The sequence below is a fragment of the Engystomops pustulosus genome, chromosome 9 (assembly GCF_040894005.1).
Source record: "Engystomops pustulosus chromosome 9, aEngPut4.maternal, whole genome shotgun sequence".
NCBI lineage: Eukaryota > Metazoa > Chordata > Amphibia > Anura > Leptodactylidae > Engystomops > Engystomops pustulosus.
In genome coordinates, this window is record NC_092419.1 from 104,515,554 (window position 1) to 104,536,427 (window position 20,874).

At 44.8% G+C, this 20,874-nt stretch overlaps 1 protein-coding gene across 10 annotated transcripts in view; it reads right to left on the minus strand.

Annotated features, from left to right (window-relative positions):
• Positions 1-372: 372 nt before the first annotated feature.
• LRRC26 (leucine rich repeat containing 26) overlaps positions 373-20,874 on the minus strand; it is a 33,497-nt gene continuing 12,995 nt past the window's right edge. The window contains exons 1-4 of one of the 10 annotated variants that reach the window (XR_011849826.1): positions 13,592-13,705; positions 8,397-8,597; positions 6,367-6,568; positions 730-832 (exon numbers count right to left, since the gene is read on the minus strand). Coding sequence is in view for 1 of the 10 variants with exons in the window: in XM_072125160.1 (XP_071981261.1) it covers positions 525-832; positions 2,122-2,734 (921 nt within the window). In the remaining 9 variants the exon portion in view is untranslated. Of the gene's footprint in view, positions 833-2,121; positions 3,363-5,478; positions 5,619-6,366; positions 6,569-8,396; positions 8,598-8,783; positions 8,813-13,591; positions 13,743-13,851; positions 13,874-18,057; positions 18,132-20,874 lie in introns of those variants that run through there. The other 9 variants (XR_011849827.1, XR_011849829.1, XR_011849833.1 and 6 more) reach the window with 9 other exon arrangements.

Below are 20,874 nucleotides of genomic sequence, written 5' to 3' on the forward strand. Positions count from 1 at the left end.
AAAATCCGGCTTTTACCTACCTCTGGCTTGTCAGTCGTGTTGGAACTACAAGTCCCAGCCTGTTCTAGCATCAGAGTGCATGATGGGACATGTAGTTCCAGGACTGCGGACAAGCCCCGGGTGCTAGGCCATCATCCAGGCTTGAGTCTCTTGTATGAGGGGTGATGTCAGATATACGTTTCTATATTTCATATATATATATGTATATGAGGATATATTGCTATAATTTGTTTTTACAGATTTGTATTGAATCCTATATTCTTGAGTGCTCAGTAACTTAGATTTTTCTGGGGACGTTTCTGTATATGCCGCTTCAATGTCAAATTATTTAAAGGAAATTTTTAAAAAATAAAAGTTCATGGAAAATGTGAATTTTTTTTATTGGATTTATTTGCTGTAAAAGTTTTATTTTTCAGATAATTTTTTTTTTGGTCCTAGAATACAGGAATAACTACCAACCCCTACCAGGACACATGGGGACACATGGGAGACTCTTTAGATGGGTCCATTAGTCACCGCTTTCCTTATATGCGACACGCAGGGATGTGGTGGCCGTTTGTGACGCTCTCCCGTTTCCGGATTGTCCTTTTCTTATACACATGTGCTTTTCGCTGGATTCGCAGTAACATTCGCTCATAGAAAACAATAAGTGACCCGGCGGCCAGGCAGAGGCAGATGCTGCTCAGGAATAACGCTATGCCAATGAGAAGGAAGTACAGGTATTCATACAGGGTGAAGAATTGCTGGCAGTGGTCAAAAGACCCCCTCTCAATATCCACCACTGGATACTGGTTCAGGTATTTCGGGACCCCACATAAAGTTCTTTCTTTTTCTGAAAGACAGATAAAAGGACGAAAATGACAGAAAGACAGATAAAAGGATAAAATGTGTAAACAGCGCCCCACAGTGGCTCAAAGCAGAATACATTTCTATCTGCTCTGTCGTTAAGGATTGGAGTTAGACAAAAAGTCTCAAAAACTGATCGAAATACTAAAATTCTCCTTGAAGGGAACATTTCGCTTTAGAAAAACGACAATAGGAATGCTGGAGTGAAATGCATGAAATTTATTAATGGAAATCTACTATCAAAATCCATCCTGATCCAGACACTGTGACTGTGGTATCTTCTTATATTTCCTACCCACAGCCTCCTTCCTTCTAAAAATCCATTTTTACAATTATGCTAATAAGCCTGAGGGGTTCTATTGGCTGTTACCAGAGCCCCACTAAACTGTAGCTTCACTGGCTGTTATACTGTGCACTTCCCTCCTGCCTGTGAAGTTGCAGATAAATATAAGAAAATTACCACAGTCAGTCACAGTGGATGTCTGGAGTAAGTTTCCCTGGTTTATCATGATGGATTTTGATGGTTTATTTCCTTTAAGAGGTGTTCTTCAAGAGGTTAAAAAAAATCTATGTTTTTAACATACAACCAGATGCCTCCATGTTGGAAACCATCATGCCATTATTATGGAGCGTCATCTGAGTGACCAGGAGCGCTGCTATCGGAGTCTTTGCAGGCATAACTGGGTATTGATTTAGACGGGTTTCCAATAGAATGGGTCATCTATAGTGAATTAATAGGGATTCCATCGCACATCAGAACCTTCAGAATCAGGACCGGTTCTGCCATCTTTTTGCAGCTGAAATTCTTTTATCCTCTTTCAAATAGTGACGAGAGGAGCACAAACTTTAACCTAAACTTCAAGAGTTTTCTTCCACAAAACCTATAATAAATTTCCTCTATAGGTTAATAAAGCATTAAAGATTATCTAATGGGGGTCCAGATCAGTAGTGGATTATAATATAGGCAGTTTGGGCATTAGCCCCCGGCCACCAAATTGTAATACTGAGAAGGACCATCACCCATATATGTTCCTGCTCACAATACACATATACACAGGAGCCATTTCAGGACCTATGAAGGTCCTCCAAAGGTCCTGAAACTGCATATTGAAAGCAGAAGAAGGGACTCATCCTAAATTTCCCATGGAGCTGAATCTAGTACCATATGTAGGAAGTGATTCCAGACTTATAGGGGCTATAATATTCATAAGGCCCAGAGCCCATGCAGATACTGAGAAAAACCACTATAATAGCTACACTTTAATAAATTCTTACCATAAATTTTCTCAGCATTGTCTATCATCCAAGATAAGAGGTACTGAATTTGACAAGTGCAGACCCAGGGGTTTCCATCCAACCTCAGCTGGGTCAGAGCCCGTAGGTGATATAAGATGTCCACCCTCAGGCCGGTCAGAGCATTGTTGTGTAAATGAAGCGTGGAAAGGTTTTGGAGAGGATCCAGGACGTTTCCCGGCAGTCTGGCTATCCGGTTGTTCCCTAAGTTTAATGTTTTCAGACTGATCAATGGATTGAAAACCTCTGGTTTTAAGGTTGTCAACTGGTTGCTGCTAAGATCCAGGTAGGTGAGGTTGTGAAGGTTCTTAAAAGTTTGAGGGTCGATGGTGGATATTAGGTTGTTGTGCAACTCCAGATGAATAAGGTTTGGGTACTTGTGAAATGATAACGTCTTCAGGGCAGTGATTTTATTGTAGGCCAGGAGCAGGGTGTGCGTGTCCTCATCCAGATCTTCTGGGATGAAGTAGAGGCCTCTTCCATAGCAGTCCACAACTCCTGAAGAACATCTGCAGATATCCGGACATCTGGAGTTCTGGGCATTGCACAGACCTATAAGGGTCAAGCTGATGATGACCTCCAGAAAACCCTTCATGTCACTAATCCATCTGCTGGTCCTCCATCAGAGACGTATGGAAATTTCTGAGTACTCGTGAAATATTGACCTGTGGCATCTCACAGCTGCATCTTGTTCTTCTTATACCGTCTCAGGATTTCTTCTAAACTTGTGCTAATTTCTAAAGTAAACGGCGGGTCACATGAGCTGTGCAAATATTAACCCAGATTAATCTAAGCTTATGTGGCTGCTGTGTTTTCTTGCATTGTTCTATAGACACGGATACATGAAGTTACTCCACCCAACAGGATAGAGATGTAGAGAAGGATTTCTCACCCAGAAAGGGCGGACTGTAAGAGATTAGTGAGGTGGACAGGATCATATTTACTCTGATCTGTAAAAAGTTTCCTTGGTTGGGTAGTGAGAAAACTTATCATGTATTGTTTAAGATTATTATCGTTTGTATTGTTTGTTTAGACTTCAGTCCCATCACCGAGATGCCCTGAAAAGGGAAGGTCTGCCCATATCAGGACGAGGCTTAAAGTAACCATAGGAGGGCATGTATTATTCAGCTTGGTTGTGAAATCTTCGACGTTCCCATCAGGTGTGTGTGTGTGATTCAGCACTGAACAAGTTCTGTCGCCACCTCAGGATCATGGCGGTCCCTCAGTCAGACCCCCACCACAATACCCCATCCATTTAAGAGAATCTACGAGCAGCAGAATATGAAATGACTTTTAGTCATCAGCATTGTAGTAGCAGTGGAGGAGAAATGAAGCTGCTGGAGCAGTGCCCGGATTCTGGGTAAACATGGCCCCTGGCATCCCATCTATAGGTTCTCTGGGGAATATATAGGATTTAATAACAAGTAAATACAGGTTGTGGTTTTCAGTCCCGAGACCAGGATTTCATTTTTAAACATGTTTGGGTGTAAAGGATTAACAACTCTTAATGTTTTGTGGTGGTGGAGCTGGCAGATCATGATATATGGCTGTGACCTGTGGAGTCTTGGTCTACAGACACGTTAGTGACCTGCATTTAAAGCGATTCTCTATTATGATATTATTATCATAATAAGCCGGAGTCAAGGGGAAATCAGAAAACTGGTGTCCCCATTTCCTAGGGATCCCCAAAGAAATGCTGAACCCCTGTGAATATATGAGAGAAGTGGATCCAGAGCACTAATCCACCATTAACCCCAGCACTATTCATGTATTATTCGGATATTGCTGCACGTGTGAATATTATAATGAAATCATGTGCACATTGCCAAAGTTTTTTTATAGTATTTAAAAAAAAAATAAAAATACTGTAAGCTAGATCAAAGTTTACCCTTCTGTAGGTGCCCTAGTCCCGTGGGAGTGGCCACTGAGTAGTGGGGCAGACATGTATGTCGTCCTGATGGGGGAAGCGACAGGAGGGTGGGTGGGGGAACGCTCCTCACTGGCCACTCCCACGGGACACAGTTCTGCATACAGAAAGGTAAACTTTGATCTAGCCATAGAACCACTATGCGGCCTTCACGACTGCCTTGTCCCAAAAACAGGGACCTGCTATAAGCAGAAGCAGCACAATCCAGACATCACAGCTAGAGAAGAAGAATGACTATAGAGCTAGAGCAAAAGAAAGACAATCTACAATGTAATAAGACACTAACCCCAATTTTCGATCAGGGACCAAGGGATGTTTTTCTTATTACAAACCAAGACACATTTAACTTGATTGTAATGAGGCCTTATGGAGCTGGAGAGGGCAACAAACCGAGGCCCCTGCGTCTGTGATAAAAGCTGTCAGCATAACGGGGACCTGCTGTGATTATTGGTAATGGACAAATGCCAGGGAAATAAAATAATCAGCTCTTTGATTAGTTACGCTCTGATGTCTTATACAAAATTGCAGAAAGAAAGCAACAAAATATGTGAAAACCCCTACAGCGAGATCTTCAGTGCCTTCTAGGTTCTCATGTTTACTTCTCCTTACCTACCGATTGTCTGATTGAAATCGCTTCCTCTTACCAGTCTGATAGCGGAGCCGGGTGGGTGAGGTATGGGAGCTAACATTAAAGCACATCTAAGGCTCTGTACACATCACATCTGAGCCTTTGGTTAGATGTATATACATCAGTATTTATTGGAGATGCACCATGGGGACCATGGAGATGCACATGGGAACAAAGGCTGGTTACATGCAAAATCCTTGAAAGATACACCAGGAATAGTTAATAGTGGACCCATTGAAATTCAGGTTCGGACGACCAGAATTTTAAAATATTGTTCGGGTCCTGTTTAAATGCTTCTGTGAAAGTCGCCAGCGGGATCTAAACTACTATGATGCATGTGTGCCAGCACCAACCTGCCGGCAGCGCTGCGCACCACCATTTTTAGGAGCTCATCGCTCCTGATGACATCATCGGGGAGCAACAATACTTCCAAAATCCTTCAGAACCAACATCCACCAACTCCTATTACCGCAGGTAAGTGAGACAAGGTGCCGCAATCATCAGAGGTGCATAGAAATGTGTCTGCTGGCTACATAGCTATGTAATGAATACTTGAAAAGCTTGATGCATATCCAGCACCACTCTTCATCTTTATTCTTGCATTTTAAAAGTAAATGGCTGAGCAGACAGCCAACGCACTGCGAGGGATCCCCCTCATAATCATGGCCAACAATAAAACTGATGACACAGCAGCCAATCACAGTGTTCTTACAGTAAACGTCACTTCCCTTCACATATGGTTGCAATTTAGGAAATTAAATATAATAATAATAATATAACATACATTTATAGTATCAATATGTGGGGATAAGATCATCACGAAAATTCCTTTAGGGGTCCAAAGTAAGAATCCAAAAGGCTTCGTGTTTGCAAAGCTTTTCGATCCAGTTTCCCCTCCTATCAGGTCAGTTAACCCGTTCCAAACTACAAAAAGAAAATGAATGAGTACGTCCTTTATGTTTATTTATAAAATGCTTTGTAGCCCCCAATACACCGCTAGTCTTTTTATATATAAGACAAATATTCGCTTATGCGATTCTTAATTATTTTTTTTTAGTGTTACCTAGGTATCGGATGCTATATTCTGTGCACTCTATCATATTAACTGCATGGTCAGTTTCACAATTCATAAAATGATTTCAATTTATATATTTGATGTTCAGCTGATACAATATCAAATAATTTCTTGGTATATTTACACATATTGCATCTGCTTCCTGATCAGGGAAAAAAGCCTTTTTGTGTAAGACGTGCTTTATTCGTTTTAATCTGTTCAATAGTCACTAGAGGATAAAACATTAGCAAGCATTCTACATCTTCTAGACACATATTTTACGCCATTTACAAGAATAAATAGCAATGACATCACAAGAGCAATGACATCACAAGTGACCCATTTCATGTTTCCCGTGATCTGTAAAACAGACATTGGGGGTCATTTACTAAGGGCCCGATTCGCTATTTTTAGTCGGGTTTCCCAAATATGACCGATTTGCTCAGTTTTTCCCTGAATTGCCCCGGGTTTTTGGCACACGCGATCGGATTGGGTCGAACCGGCGCCGGGTTGCACGCGACGGAAATCAGGGTGCGTGGCCGTCGGAAAAAACCCAACGGATTCGGAAAAACTGCAGAATTTTTTTTTTTAAAAATGTGTTGCTTGACACGTGCTTACCTGCACCAGGAATAGGATGGTGAACTCCGGCGGACCTCGGCGCAGCAGCGACACCTGGTGGACATCGGGCGCACGACCTTAGTGAATCGCCAGAAGACCTGAATCCTCGATGGAGAACGCGCGGCTGGATCGCGACAGGACCGGGTAAGTAAATGTGCCCCAACGAGTCTCTCAAGTAGCCAGGAGTTCTTTGAACAAGGGGCTGTAAATGTCAATCGACCCAATTTCAATGAACCCATACCAGCAATGATAGGTCTTAGGGGTGGTGAAAAATCTGATTTATGCATTTTTGGCAAACCATGAAAAACAGGAGTGACAGGGCATTCAACATAAATAGAATCTAGTTCCTGTTTAGTTATCACGCCCACGATAACTTCTTCAAGTAACTTCAATAATTTAGTACTAAAGGCATCAATAGGGTTTTCTTTAAGTTTAACCTATGTGTGACTTTGATTTAACATTGCACTTATAGAGCTTTTGTATAATTTAGAGTCCAACTAATGAACCCCCTTTATCAGCTTTTCTTACCAACACATTTGTATTAGATTTATTTTCATGAATAGCTTTTCTTTGTTTATTATTGAGATTATTTCTACCATTAATGGTGGAATTAGTTTTGTGTAAATCTCTTTTTCAACCAACCTGTGAAAATCATCTAAGACAGCAACACCCATCTTTTTAGGGTACTAAACTAATACTAATACTCCCAAAATGTTGGTGCCAAAGTTGGTACCGGTGCATGGCCACAGCCATTTGATGCCACAGGCAACTTTGGCATTATCTGCAGGGGGGGAAGTTCACGATTAGGTCTGGGGCACCCGAACCAGCGGTTTGGGTCTGCAAAACACGAATTAGGAATACTGCTACAGACACACAGGCCCACATTTATCAAAAACAGTGCAGTGTGTGCTAAGTGCCGTTTGCCCGTGTAAAGTGCAGAGGGTGCTAGATTCATGATTTGTGTTGCACCTTCTTCATGGATCTGGCGCCCCCTGCACTGCTCCAACTTTTTGGGGCACCTTTAACATAGAGCGTGCGGCACACTTCTGTCGGACTCTGCATGATACATGTGGCGCACGGTCCGACTGTGCACCGGACGCCTCTTTATGTACAGACTTTTATGTCACGTCAGGTATACTGTAGTGCAGCCACAACACTTTATAAATACATGTGCAAGCAGTTTGCACCAAAAAGAGCGTGCAAAGTCATACAAAGAACTGGTGCAAGGGCTTTAATAAAGGTGTGCAAATTTGCACGAAAAGGTGCACAAAATAAAAAAAACGTGCAAAAAGCAAGGAAAAGCTAAAATAAAGATACATGTCTCCCAAAGACATGTAAATAGATAGGTGCAGTAAGTAAATTATTCTCTGTACTATACTGTCCCCTAGTGGATGTAAAAGGAAACTGTTAATACAGGCAGTCCCCGCGTTACATACTGGATAGGTTTTTTAGGTTTGTTCTTAAGTTGAATTTGTATGCAAGTCGGAACTGAATATTTTATACATGTAGCTCCAGACAAAAGACATTTTATGTCCCTGTGACAATTGGACTTTTCACATTTTTTTCTGTAATGGGAACAAGGATAATCAATAAAGCTTCATTACAGACATTGCAGCCTGGGACTAAATTAAAGTGTCCAGAGATCTTCATTAGAGGTCACATCTGGAAGAGGGGTCTGTCTATAACTGGTCGTCTGTAGGTCGGGTGTCCTTAGGTAGGGGACTGCCTGTATATTAAAAACCAAGGAGATAGAATAACAATAGTTATGGAAAAACTTTCCTCTTTCACGTAAAGAATGAAATGTTTTGTACTTTTATCACCTTATAGGAATAGGAAGGCCTCTGCTGGTATATACCCTATGAGGACCGGTCTCTCCTGTTTCCCATTTGTGTTCTCCATAGTCTTGATGTGTTCCTGTCCATTATGGTGTGTGGGGAAGTCAATCACATTGAACTGAGTTACAATACCAGGTACAGCCTACTAAGCAGGGGAAGTGATTTCTCAAAAGTAACAAATATAGATTTTCTAACCTCATACAATCTCTTCTGGAATTCTGCTTCTGGTTTTGCACTCACAGGTTTTCAGGTAAGTCATTGCAGGGACATCAGCTACAACCACTAGGTGGCGCACATGCAAATCACATGTATGGGATGAAGGCTGCTTCTTCATCCATGCGGTTATCCATAATACTGGAGCCAGTGACATGTAGATGGATGGTCTTGAATCCTCAGCTGTCAGACAATTAAAAGGAAAGCTCTTAGCTCAAGAAATCCTCTGCATAATACGTTAAAAAAAAAAAAGTTGAGCCGCCCCCCCCTGTCGTGGTGAAATAACTACATTACACACATCATAAACCAACCCGTCGCAGCTAGGTTCTGCCACTTGTTAAATACCCTAATAGGAATAAGCTGCAATACCACACACCACCTGGGGACAAATGTGGAGCTGTTGCTAGGAAAGTTGAATGATGCTTTAGAAGACCTATGGCCCTAGAGTCCCGAGTCATTTTCTATTGCTAGCTATTGAGGGGAAGCTGGGTGAGGCGTTCACCAGCTGCTACGTGCAGATCACGCTATATCATTTATTATTCGTCTTATGGAGAACATCTTCTATTTTTGGTTCCAGAACAACAAGTGACGAGTCTGCAGACAAAACATCACCTCGAGATGTACAAGAAGTACAGCCCGAGTTCTGAGAAACTGACCAAGAGCAGATCACACAACAACCCGCAACATAGTGTTGGGAGTGGCTCAGGCGAGGCTTAGGTACACACATGAAGGGTTTAGATACACCGACTTTGTGGAGTGACACACATGAAGGGTTTAGATACACCGACTCCTTTCTAGTAAACTCACATGGTGGCATTAACAATTCAGAAACTAAACAGTCTCCTGTTTCCTAAAATATTCGCTAGTTCACCATCCCAAACAGCCCCCTCATGGTTATTTTATATAAAGCCCCCTGACTCCCTATGGATTCATTAGATACAGCCCCCCTCACCCCCATAGATTCCTTATGTCCAGCCTTATCTGGGTCCCGGCACTTGCCCGGGTATGCCCAGTGCTGGCGCCGGCTCTGGAATGAGTAATACACATTAAGGGCTTAGATACACAGCTCGACATTTTCACATATTTGGTTTTATGTGGTATAAAGTGAATGTGGAGGTGCATAGCGGGGTATGAGGAGATAGAGGTGCATAGCGGGGTATGAGGAGATAGAGGGGTGCATAGTGGGGTGTGATGAGATGGAGGGGTGTATAGTGCTGTGTGAGGAGATAGAGGGATGTATAGCGGGGTGTGAGGAGATAGAGGGGTGTATAGCGGGGTATGAGGAGATAGAGGGGTGTATAGCGGGGTGTGAGGAGATAGAGGGGTGTATAGCGTGGTATGAGGAGATAGAGGGATGTATAGTGGGGTGTGAGGAGATGGAGGGGTGTATAGTGTGGTGTGAGGAGATAGAGGGGTGTATAGCGGGGTGTGAGGAGATAGAGGGGTGTATAGTGGGGTGTGAGGAGATAGAGGGATGTATAGTGGGGTGTGAGGAGATGGAGGGGTGTATAGTGTGGTGTGAGGAGATAGAGGGGTGTATAGCGGGGTGTGAGGAGATAGAGGGGTGTATAGCGGGGTGTGAGGAGATAGAGGGGTGTATAGTGGGGTGTGAGGAGATAGAGTCGTGTATAGCGGGGTATGAGGAGATAGAGGGGTGTATAGCGGGGTGTGATGAGATGGAGGGGTGTATAGTGGGGTGTGTGGAGATAGAGGGGTGTATAGCGGGGTGTGAGGAGATAGAGGGGTGTATAGCGGGGTGTGAGGAGATAGAGGGGTGTATAATGGGGTGTGAGGAGATAGAGGAGTGTATAATGGGGTGTGAGGAGATAGAGGAGTGTATAGCGGGGTGTGAGGAGATAGAGGGGTGTATAGCGGGGTATGAGGAGATAGAGGGGTGTATAGCGGGGTATAAGGGAATAGAGGGGTGTATAGCGGGGTGTGAGGAGATAGAGGAGTGTATAGCGGGGTATGAGGAGATAGAGGGGTGTATAGTGGGGTGTGAGGAGATAGAGGGGTGTATAGCGGGGTGTGAGGAGATAGAGGTGTATAGCGGGGTGTGAGGAGATAGAGGGGTGTATAGTGGGGTGTGAGGAGATAGAGGGGTGTATAGTGGAGTGTGAGGAGATAGAGGGGTGTATAGCGGGGTGTGAGGAGATAGAGGGGTGTATAGTGGGGTGTGAGGAGATAGAGGTGTATAGCGGGGTGTGAGGAGATAGAGGGGTGTATAGTGGGGTGTGAGGAGATAGAGGGGTGTATAGCGGGGTGTGAGGAGATAGAGGTGTATAGCGGGGTGTGAGGAGATAGAGGGGTGTATAGTGAGGTGTGAGGAGATAGAGGGGTGTATAATGGGGTGTGAGGAGATAGAGGAGTGTATAATGGGGTGTGAGGAGATAGAGGAGTGTATAGCGGGGTGTGAGGAGATAGAGGGGTGTATAGCGGGGTATGAGGAGATAGAGGGGTGTATAGCGGGGTGTGAGGAGATAGAGGGGTGTATAGCGGGGTGTGAGGAGATAGAGGGGTGTATAGCGGGGTGTGAGGAGATAGAGGGGTGTATAGTGGGGTGTGAGGAGATAGAGTCGTGTATAGCGGGGTATGAGGAGATAGAGGGGTGTATAGCGGGGTGTGATGAGATGGAGGGGTGTATAGTGGGGTGTGTGGAGATAGAGGGGTGTATAGCGGGGTGTGAGGAGATAGAGGGGTGTATAGCGGGGTGTGAGGAGATAGAGGGGTGTATAATGGGGTGTGAGGAGATAGAGGAGTGTATAATGGGGTGTGAGGAGATAGAGGAGTGTATAGCGGGGTGTGAGGAGATAGAGGGGTGTATAGCGGGGTATGAGGAGATAGAGGGGTGTATAGCGGGGTATAAGGGAATAGAGGGGTGTATAGCGGGGTGTGAGGAGATAGAGGAGTGTATAGCGGGGTATGAGGAGATAGAGGGGTGTATAGTGGGGTGTGAGGAGATAGAGGGGTGTATAGCGGGGTGTGAGGAGATAGAGGTGTATAGCGGGGTGTGAGGAGATAGAGGGGTGTATAGTGGGGTGTGAGGAGATAGAGGGGTGTATAGTGGAGTGTGAGGAGATAGAGGGGTGTATAGCGGGGTGTGAGGAGATAGAGGGGTGTATAGTGGGGTGTGAGGAGATAGAGGTGTATAGCGGGGTGTGAGGAGATAGAGGGGTGTATAGTGGGGTGTGAGGAGATAGAGGGGTGTATAGCGGGGTGTGAGGAGATAGAGGTGTATAGCGGGGTGTGAGGAGATAGAGGGGTGTATAGTGAGGTGTGAGGAGATAGAGGGGTGTATAATGGGGTGTGAGGAGATAGAGGAGTGTATAATGGGGTGTGAGGAGATAGAGGAGTGTATAGCGGGGTGTGAGGAGATAGAGGGGTGTATAGCGGGGTATGAGGAGATAGAGGGGTGTATAGTGGGGTGTGAGGAGATAGAGGGGTGTATAGCGGGGTGTGAGGAGATAGAGGTGTATAGCGGGGTGTGAGGAGATAGAGGGGTGTATAGTGAGGTGTGAGGAGATAGAGGGGTGTATAATGGGGTGTGAGGAGATAGAGGAGTGTATAATGGGGTGTGAGGAGATAGAGGAGTGTATAGCGGGGTGTGAGGAGATAGAGGGGTGTATAGCGGGGTATGAGGAGATAGAGGGGTGTATAGTGGGGTGTGAGGAGATAGAGGGGTGTATAGCGGGGTGTGAGGAGATAGAGGTGTATAGCGGGGTGTGAGGAGATAGAGGGGTGTATAGTGGGGTGTGAGGAGATAGAGGGGTGTATAGTGGGGTGTGAGGAGATAGAGGGGTGTATAGCGGGGTGTGAGGAGATAGAGGGGTGTATAGCGGGGTGTGAGGAGATAGAGGGGTGTATAGTGGGGTGTGAGGAGATAGAGGGGTGTATAGTGGAGTGTGAGGAGATAGAGGGGTGTATAGCGGGGTGTGAGGAGATAGAGGGGTGTATAGTGGAGTGTGAGGAGATAGAGGGGTGTATAGCGGGGTGTGAGGAGATAGAGGGGTGTATAGCGGGGTATGAGGAGATAGAGGGGTGTATAGCGGGGTGTGAGGAGATAGAGGGGTGTATAGCGGGGTGTGAGGAGATAGAGGGGTGTATAGTGGGGTGTGAGGAGATAGAGGGGTGTATAGTGGAGTGTGAGGAGATAGAGGGGTGTATAGCGGGGTGTGAGGAGATAGAGGGGTGTATAGCGGGGTGTGAGGAGATAGAGGGATGTATAGTGGGGTGTGAGGAGATGGAGGGGTGTACAGTGGGGTGTGAGGAGATAGAGGGGTGTATAATGGGGTGTGAGGAGATAGAGGTGTATAGCGGGGTGTGAGGAGATAGAGGGGTGTATAGCGGGGTGTGAGGAGATAGAGGGATGTATAGTGGGGTGTGAGGAGATGGAGGGGTGTACAGTGGGGTGTGAGGAGATGGAGGGGAGTATAGTGGGGTGTGAGGAGATAGAGGGGTGTATAGTGGGGTGTGAGGAGATAGAGGGGTGTATAGTGGAGTGTGAGGAGATAGAGGGGTGTATAGCGGGGTGTGAGGAGATAGAGGGGTGTATAGCGGGGTGTGAGGAGATAGAGGGATGTATAGTGGGGTGTGAGGAGATGGAGGGGTGTACAGTGGGGTGTGAGGAGATGGAGGGGAGTATAGTGGGGTGTGAGGAGATAGAGGGGTGTATAGTGGGGTGTGAGGAGATAGAGGGGTGTATAGCGGGGTGTGAGGAGATAGAGGGATGTATAGTGGGGTGTGAGGAGATGGAGGGGTGTACAGTGGGGTGTGAGGAGATGGAGGGGAGTATAGTGGGGTGTGAGGAGATAGAGGGGTGTATAGTGGGGTGTGAGGAGATAGAGGGGTGTATAGTGGGGTGTGAGGAGATGAAGGGGTGTATAATGGGGTGTGAGGAGATGGAGGGGAGTATAGTGGGGTGTGAGGAGATAGAGGGATGTATAGTGGGGTGTGAGGAGATAGAGGGGTGTATAGCGGGGTGTGAGGAGATAGAGGGGTGTATAGCGGGGTGTGAGGAGATAGAGGGGTGTATAGCGGGGTGTGAGGAGATAGAGGGGTGTATAGCGGGGTGTGAGGAGATAGAGGGGTGTATAGTGGGGTGTGAGGAGATAGAGGGGTGTATAGTGGGGTGTGAGGAGATGGAGGGGTGTATAATGGGGTGTGAGGAGATGTCATACCCCCTATGACACTATCCTTCAGCTTCTGTCCCTCTCTTCCATGTTCTTTTTCCCTTAATTCGTGTCACACAGACATTTCCAGAACCTTCCTTCACCTCAGCCACTTCTCCTGTCAATCATCTGAGTTACCTCCTCCCCCATTGGACAGAAGTATGCCCTCCAGCCCCGCCCACTGTTAGAAACCTTAGTAACTGAACACAGCTCCAGTACTGAGGCCTGTACCTCCCAGTCACCACTAGGGGCACTAGCAGTGTCCTTACCATCATCTCCTCACAACCAATCACTTTTCAGGGGCCATTTTTCTAGGGCCCTGGTCAGACACCTTGTCATGGCCACCCTTCTCCAGCTGCCATGACAACACGACCCTCTACCAGGACCCCATAACCCCAGGGCGGGACAATTTCCCCTACTCCTCGCGAAATGGCTAACGGTCCCTGAGGACATGTTCACACATTGCATTTCAGCCTGCGTTTTAATTGCGTTTGAAACAGCTGAAGAGAGGTGAAAACGCATTGTAAACGTGATGTTTACACAAGTGTTAGCAATGTGTTAATACATGTAAACAGTAATGTTATTAGGCAAATCACCTCTGCCCTGCTGTTGTAATGTGTTTCAAACGCAATGAAAACGCAGGCCAAAACGCAATGTGTGAACGCGGCCTGAAGGAGACGACCTAAAAACACACCCTGGCTCTCCCTGGTTACCACCCCCTCGCAATGGTTCCTTACCAACAGGCCCTGTCATGGCGGCCTCACTTTGCTTACCTGCAGTCCGGCCTCTCCTTTGTGTTCTGAAACGCAATACAACAGCCGAGGAGCGGAGATTTGCCTCATTACATTGCTGTTAACATTAGAGTTCACTAAATATTATAATATATTATATATATTATAATGTTAGCAGGGTGTTAACATACATGTTAACATTGTGTTAACATGTTATTTTGTAAACACAATGTTTGTTAAATGTTAACACGATAAAAACACATGTAACCAGTTCCTCCTCCTTGACTTACTATTGCAGCATGGAGATCAATATATGCCAATAGAACCAGCATCCGAAAACACAAGATGTCAACTTGTAATTTTTAGCGGGTGTAACACCCGTGGTCAGGGCGAGCTCCAATCGAAGGTGTTAACCCTTTAAATGCAGTGGTCAACACGACCAATGCAAAAATTATAGACTTTTCCCCTACCTTTAGGTTTTATTCTACAAAATTTGCAAAACGTAAGCAAAAATATAAAAATTTGGTATCGCGTAATCGCACTGAACCGTATTTAATACATTTTCATCAACAGGACATAGCCACCCCAAAATATTGTCACTGAAAGAGCATCTGATCCTGTAAAAAAATAAGAGCGCAGATGGCGACATTAACGGAAAAACAAAAATATTTTAGAGCTCACAAAAGTGTGCCACAAACCGATGAAAAACCGTAAAACTGTCTGCTACTGGAGTGCCTGCCCTTGTGCGCCTCGCAGTAACGTCCACATGTGGGGTGTCTCAGGACTCCGGAGAAATTTTACATATTACTAACAAAATTGAACCATTAGAAATTTCACCTACATTTTGTTTTAATTACTATGAAGATCTCAAGGGGTTAACAATCTTCCTATAGGCTGTTTCTAATAGTTTGAGTGGAAGTGATATACAGTAGGTTTCTAATATTATATAATTCAAAGCTCAATAAAAACAAAAATGATCCCCAAAAAGTCAATCTTCTATCTTTATCTTCTGTACTACCTACAGCCCTGCAGAATAGCTCCTCATGGAGAGGGGAGGGGTGAGGAGCCCGTGGTATGCGACTCGTCTGAATGGGGCCTATGGGCCATAACTTATTTTTTTTGTGCAGTACCTTAAAAATTTTCGTGCCGTTATTTTTGTGACAGTTACAAATTTTAAAATGTTAAAGGACTTCTTATTGTCTTTTAGTTTTTCGGGGTTTTTTTCGAGTTGAGGTTTCGAAAACTGGAAAAAAGACTTTTCCTTGGTAAATTATTGAATAGGTTCTTTTTCTCGTCAGTTTTCATATTTAGGCTACATTCACACTGCCGTTGCCCGCCCATACCGTACCGTAGCGGGCAACGGCAGTGTACGGGGAGAGGAGGAGCGCCGTGCGCCCATTGACGTCTATGGAGGACGTATATCGGCCGTATATACGTCAGCCGTATACACGTCCTCCATACGTTAGTGTGAATGTAGCCTAACTCAAAATTATGAAGTAATTGTGTGTGATGGTTGTCTGGTATATTATTTGTATAGTCCCGGGCCAAACGGGGCGACTGTGACAGGATTTTATAGTGATTTTTTTTTTATTAGGAAATATTAATGTTTATTTGTAAATTATTCTTAACATTTTTGTGTGTATGTATATATATATATATATATATATATATATATATATACATAAATGTAATGTTATGCACCTGGGGGCCAATAATCCAAAGGCAAAATATGTCCTTGGGGGAGTAAATCTGGGAGAGTCCCTTGTTGAGAAGGACCTGGGGGTACTAGTAGATCATAAATTGAATAACAGCATGCAATGTCAGTCAGCTGCCTCTAAAGCTAGTAGGATCATGTCATGTATCAAAAGTGGAATGGACTCTCGTGATAGGGATGTAATATTACCACTATACAAGGCACTGGTTCGGCCACACCTGGAATATGCTGTCCAGTTCTGGGCACCGGTCCATAAAAAGGAGGCCCTGGAGCTGGAGAGGGTTCAACGTAGAGCCACAAAAATGATAAGGGGTATGGAGGGTCCTGGTTATGAGGAAAGATTAAAACAACTAGATTTATTTAGTCTGGAAAAGAGACGACTACGAGGGGACATGATTAATTTATATAAATATATGAATGGTCCATACAAAAAATATGGTGGTAAGTTGTTCCAGATTAAATCAAATCAAAAGACGAGGGGGCACTGTCTCCGTTTGGAGAAACCAAGGTTTAATCACCGGAGGCGACAGGGCTTTTTTACTATGAGAACGGTCAATCTGTGGAATAGCCTGCCTCAGGCGCTGGTCACAGCAGGGACAGTAGAGAGCTTCAAGAAGGGTCTAGATGCCTTTTTACACCTAAATAACATTGATTGTTATGCTATATAGCAGTGGTGGCGAACCTATGGCACGGGTGCCAGAGGTGGCACTCTGAGCCATTTCTGTGGGCACTCAGACCATTGCTCCAGGACAGAGTTCACTAAACAGGACCAAATCCACCTGCAGTCCCAGGCAACTTAAGAGATACTGTTTTAAAGCGACATTTCATTTGCTGTTTGGAACTGCAGGAAAAGTGAGAAGGTGTTGACAGAAGTGCAATGTCTTTGTAGGTCCTCCTGCTAGACCCACTATTCTTTCTCTACAGCGGTACCCTGGAGAGAAGCTACAACAAGGGTCTGCATCTGTGTTCCTTCTTTCAACTGTACTGGTGGCCTCTGGGGGTCAATACGATTGAAACATGAGGAAGAACAGAGGCAACAAGTTCCTTTTTAAAATGTCGTGTTGGCACTTCACGGTAAATAAGTGGATTTTGGTTGTAGTTTGGGCACTCAGTCTCTAGAAGGTTCGCCATCACTGCTATATAGGATTGTTTCCCCTAAATCTCTTCCTCATCCAATCCCTACCCTTCCTTGGTTGAACTTGATGGACAAGTGTCTTTTTTCAACCGTATAAACTATGAAACTATGAAACTATGAATATATATATATATATATATATATATATATATATATATATATGTCCCCCGTGAGGTCGTAAAAGACCCCTGGAAGACATTTTCACAGTTAACTGGAGCATCTGTAAGAGCAGAAGATACAGGGGCAAATGAGCCCTCTCCCCCCTGTAGGGTAAAATGTCTGGGGCACAGCTGTACTGGGTCAGATTAGACCCAGAATCTCTGCTTTACCCTTCCAGCTAGGGGGTGTAACTTGAGGGGGTGCAGAGGTTGCGATTGCACTAGGGCCCAAGAGGTTTAGGGGGCCCTTATGGTGTCACTTTCTCATATGAGAAGACTATTACTATAAACCATACATTATAGTCGGGGGCCTGGCACAGACTTTGCACTGGGGCCCATCAGCTTCTAGTTACGCCACTGCTTCCAGCGCCGGCTCTGCTACTTCAGTGCTATGCAGTGAGAAGATGACAGGTAGAAGAGGTAATAACCTGCTTCGTCCTTCTCCATACGGTCTGCGTCTGACAGCCGGAGACCCCGTTCTGCTCCCGCAATGAGCACAAGAGCTGGAGAATACTACAGCGATGTCAGAAGACATGGACGTTGCATTGTAGGATTCCCACCGTTTGCCATGTTGTCATCCCAGTCTAAGACAATAATGGCCATATATCATGTAGGAGGAGCAGATCATAGCGAGGACACCAGAGAGTGAAGACTTTCTGCCTGTGACTGATGTTGCCATGTTGAATAACCGGTCACCCTGCATACTCGCTGATGTATGATATACCTGGGATTCCTACCTGTCAGGAGCTCAGGGCAGTTTACATTGTAAACACTGGCAGCCATCTTGGATGTACTGAGGTGACTCCCCTCTGTTTATAGCACATACAATTAATCACTTTTTGGGGGACACTGTTGAACTTATCTCTGGACTATCTGCCTGGCATTGTGTTGTGGCCTTCCTCAGTGCCATCTATAGGGGCCTGCAGTAGTCTATGCTATTTATGGGATCGCTGTCTTTGTGGGCTCTTTGCTGGGGATATTCTCTCATTTTTACAGGGATTCTCTCTGACTTGTCCTGTGTACTGTGGATACAGTTTGGCTTTGCATTATTTATGGGGTACTCCCTTTTCACTGTTTTGGGGGTATTTTCCATGTTTTGTCTTGTGGTGTTTATAGGGTTCTATCTGTGATTAGTTGCACTCTTTTTGGGGTACTCTTACTAATTGTATTGTTTATGGGTACATTCTTTGCCTGGCTGTATTGTTTATGGGGTACACTTTTTGATTAGTTGTATTGTTTGTGGGGTACATCCTTTTAATAGCTTTTTTTAATGGGGTACAGTCTGACTAATTGAATTGTTTATGGGGTATACTCTGACTAGTTGTAATGTTTATGGGGTGCACCCTTTGACTAGTTGTATTGTTTATGGGGTACACTTTTTGATTAGTTGTATTGTTTGTGGGGTACATCCTTTTAATAGCTTTTTTATGGGGTATACTCAGGCTAATTGTATTGTTTATGGGGTGCACTCTTTGACTAGTATTGTTTATGGGGTACACTCTGATTAGCTGTAATGTTTATGGGGTGCACTCTGACTAGCTGTAATGTTTATGGGGTGCACTCTGACTAATTGTATTGTATATGGGGTACACTCTTTGACTTGTATTGTTTATGGGGTACGCTCTGACTAGTTGTATTGTTTATGGGGTACACTCTGTGACTAGTTGTATTGTTTATGGAGTACACTCTGACTAGTTGTATTGTTTATGGGGTACACTCTGACTTGTTGTATTGTTTATGGGGTACGCTCTGACTAGTTGTATTGTTTATGGGGTGCACTCTGTGACTAGTTGTATTGTTTATGGGGTACACTCTGACTAATTGTATTGTTTATGGGGTGCACTCTGACTAGTTGCATTGTTTGTGGGGTACACTCTGACTCGCTCACGCGCGAGCGTATGATAGCCCCGCTGATGCAAATTCGCAGCCCGATACATGAAGAGGCTTCCGCCTCTACATGTATCGCGCTGCCAGCAGCGCAGCGTATATCCTACGCCAGGCAGGGCCTGGCGTAGAAAAACCGCAACCGCCGACTTTTCACGTATGAAAAGTCGCCGGCAGCAGCGAGTGCGCAGGCGCGGGGACAGTAACACCCCGCGCCGGCCCACTCCCGTCCGGCCGCGCCCTCTGCTCGGCAGGCCGCGCCCCCCCCCCTTCACGCCCCTTCACGCCCCCCTGGAGTGAAGGTGACGGATTGGGGGAAATAATCACAAAAGCTAGCAATAAGCTAGCATTTGCGATTATTTCGGGGCCTCTGCGCCACTGGTGGTGTGCAGAGGTCCTGATAAATATCCCCCTATGTCTTGACATGTTTTAGGGTATTATTATTCCATGTCTTAAACGGGTGTTTGACATTCTGGGTACACTTTTTTCTTTTGGGGGTTCCTCTTTAAGGTAGTTCTATAATAATTAGAGTAGGATTATAGGGTCAGGGAGCCTTGTCCTGAACAGATGTGCCTCTGAGGCATTACAGGTCCTTGCGCCTCATTTCCCTGCTGATGAGGTTTCCATGTGATGAGTAGTCGCACACTTTGCATGGAGACAGATCATTAAAAACCTATTATACAGCAGATAAGAGCAGGGTGTCATGTCCTCTTATCCCGGGCACAGCCACCGCTCCTGAGAAAACGCAGTCAAACTACAACTTGTTGCATCCACATCCTATAAAGAGAACAAGTCCTACACATTATTAGAAAAACTGATTTTTTTTTCTGTCCAGAAACTACTCCACAACTAACCACAGGATGTGCGTGGTATTACACCTCAAACTCTTCAATAGGGCTAAGCTGCAATCCCTAAAGACACCCACAGACTGGTGTGGCGCTTGTTCATTATTAGTTCAAAATTGTTCAAAATTAGGTATGTTTATCTAATCCTTCACATCCCCTTTAAGGGTCCTCTAAGATGCCATATATTGGAGACTGAATTTTAAGTCACACCCTGTTTAGTTGACTAGTATTTTCACTATTGTTGCAAATATTGTCCTTATTTTGGCTAATATTTTTGGAGCTCCGCGCCATATTATGACCAGTCCAATCCTCTATCCCACATCATCCTGTGGTTGGTATTTTGAGCCCAGTCTCCTGTTGGGCAGTATTAATGGCCTCTATAGGGCAGTATTATTTTGTCCAGCCTCTTCTTATCCCGCAGTATACTGCTATTTTGCGCCCATTATTGATCATATTTTTGAGTCCAGACTCTTTGTGGTTACTAACTTTTGAGTCCAGGACCGTATCGTGACCAGCATTTTTGAGTCCAGGGGGGATATTTATCATATGTGTGTGTGGCTATAATATTCGCCGCCATGCCTTGTATATCTGGGAGGGGGTCATGTTTTGCTGAAGGACGGACTGTTTTTGGATCAAGATGTCCTCCACAGTGATAATAATATATCTGGTTGTTGTCCTCATTCTCCCGATAATAGTTGTCAGGCTGCCAGCTAAAACTGGTATTACTGGTCTATAATAAGCTTATTATCATACTATAACTCCGGGCCAGAATACTTAAAAGTCATATTTTACCTTTTATTAAAACTTCTCACCATTGGAGCCTGG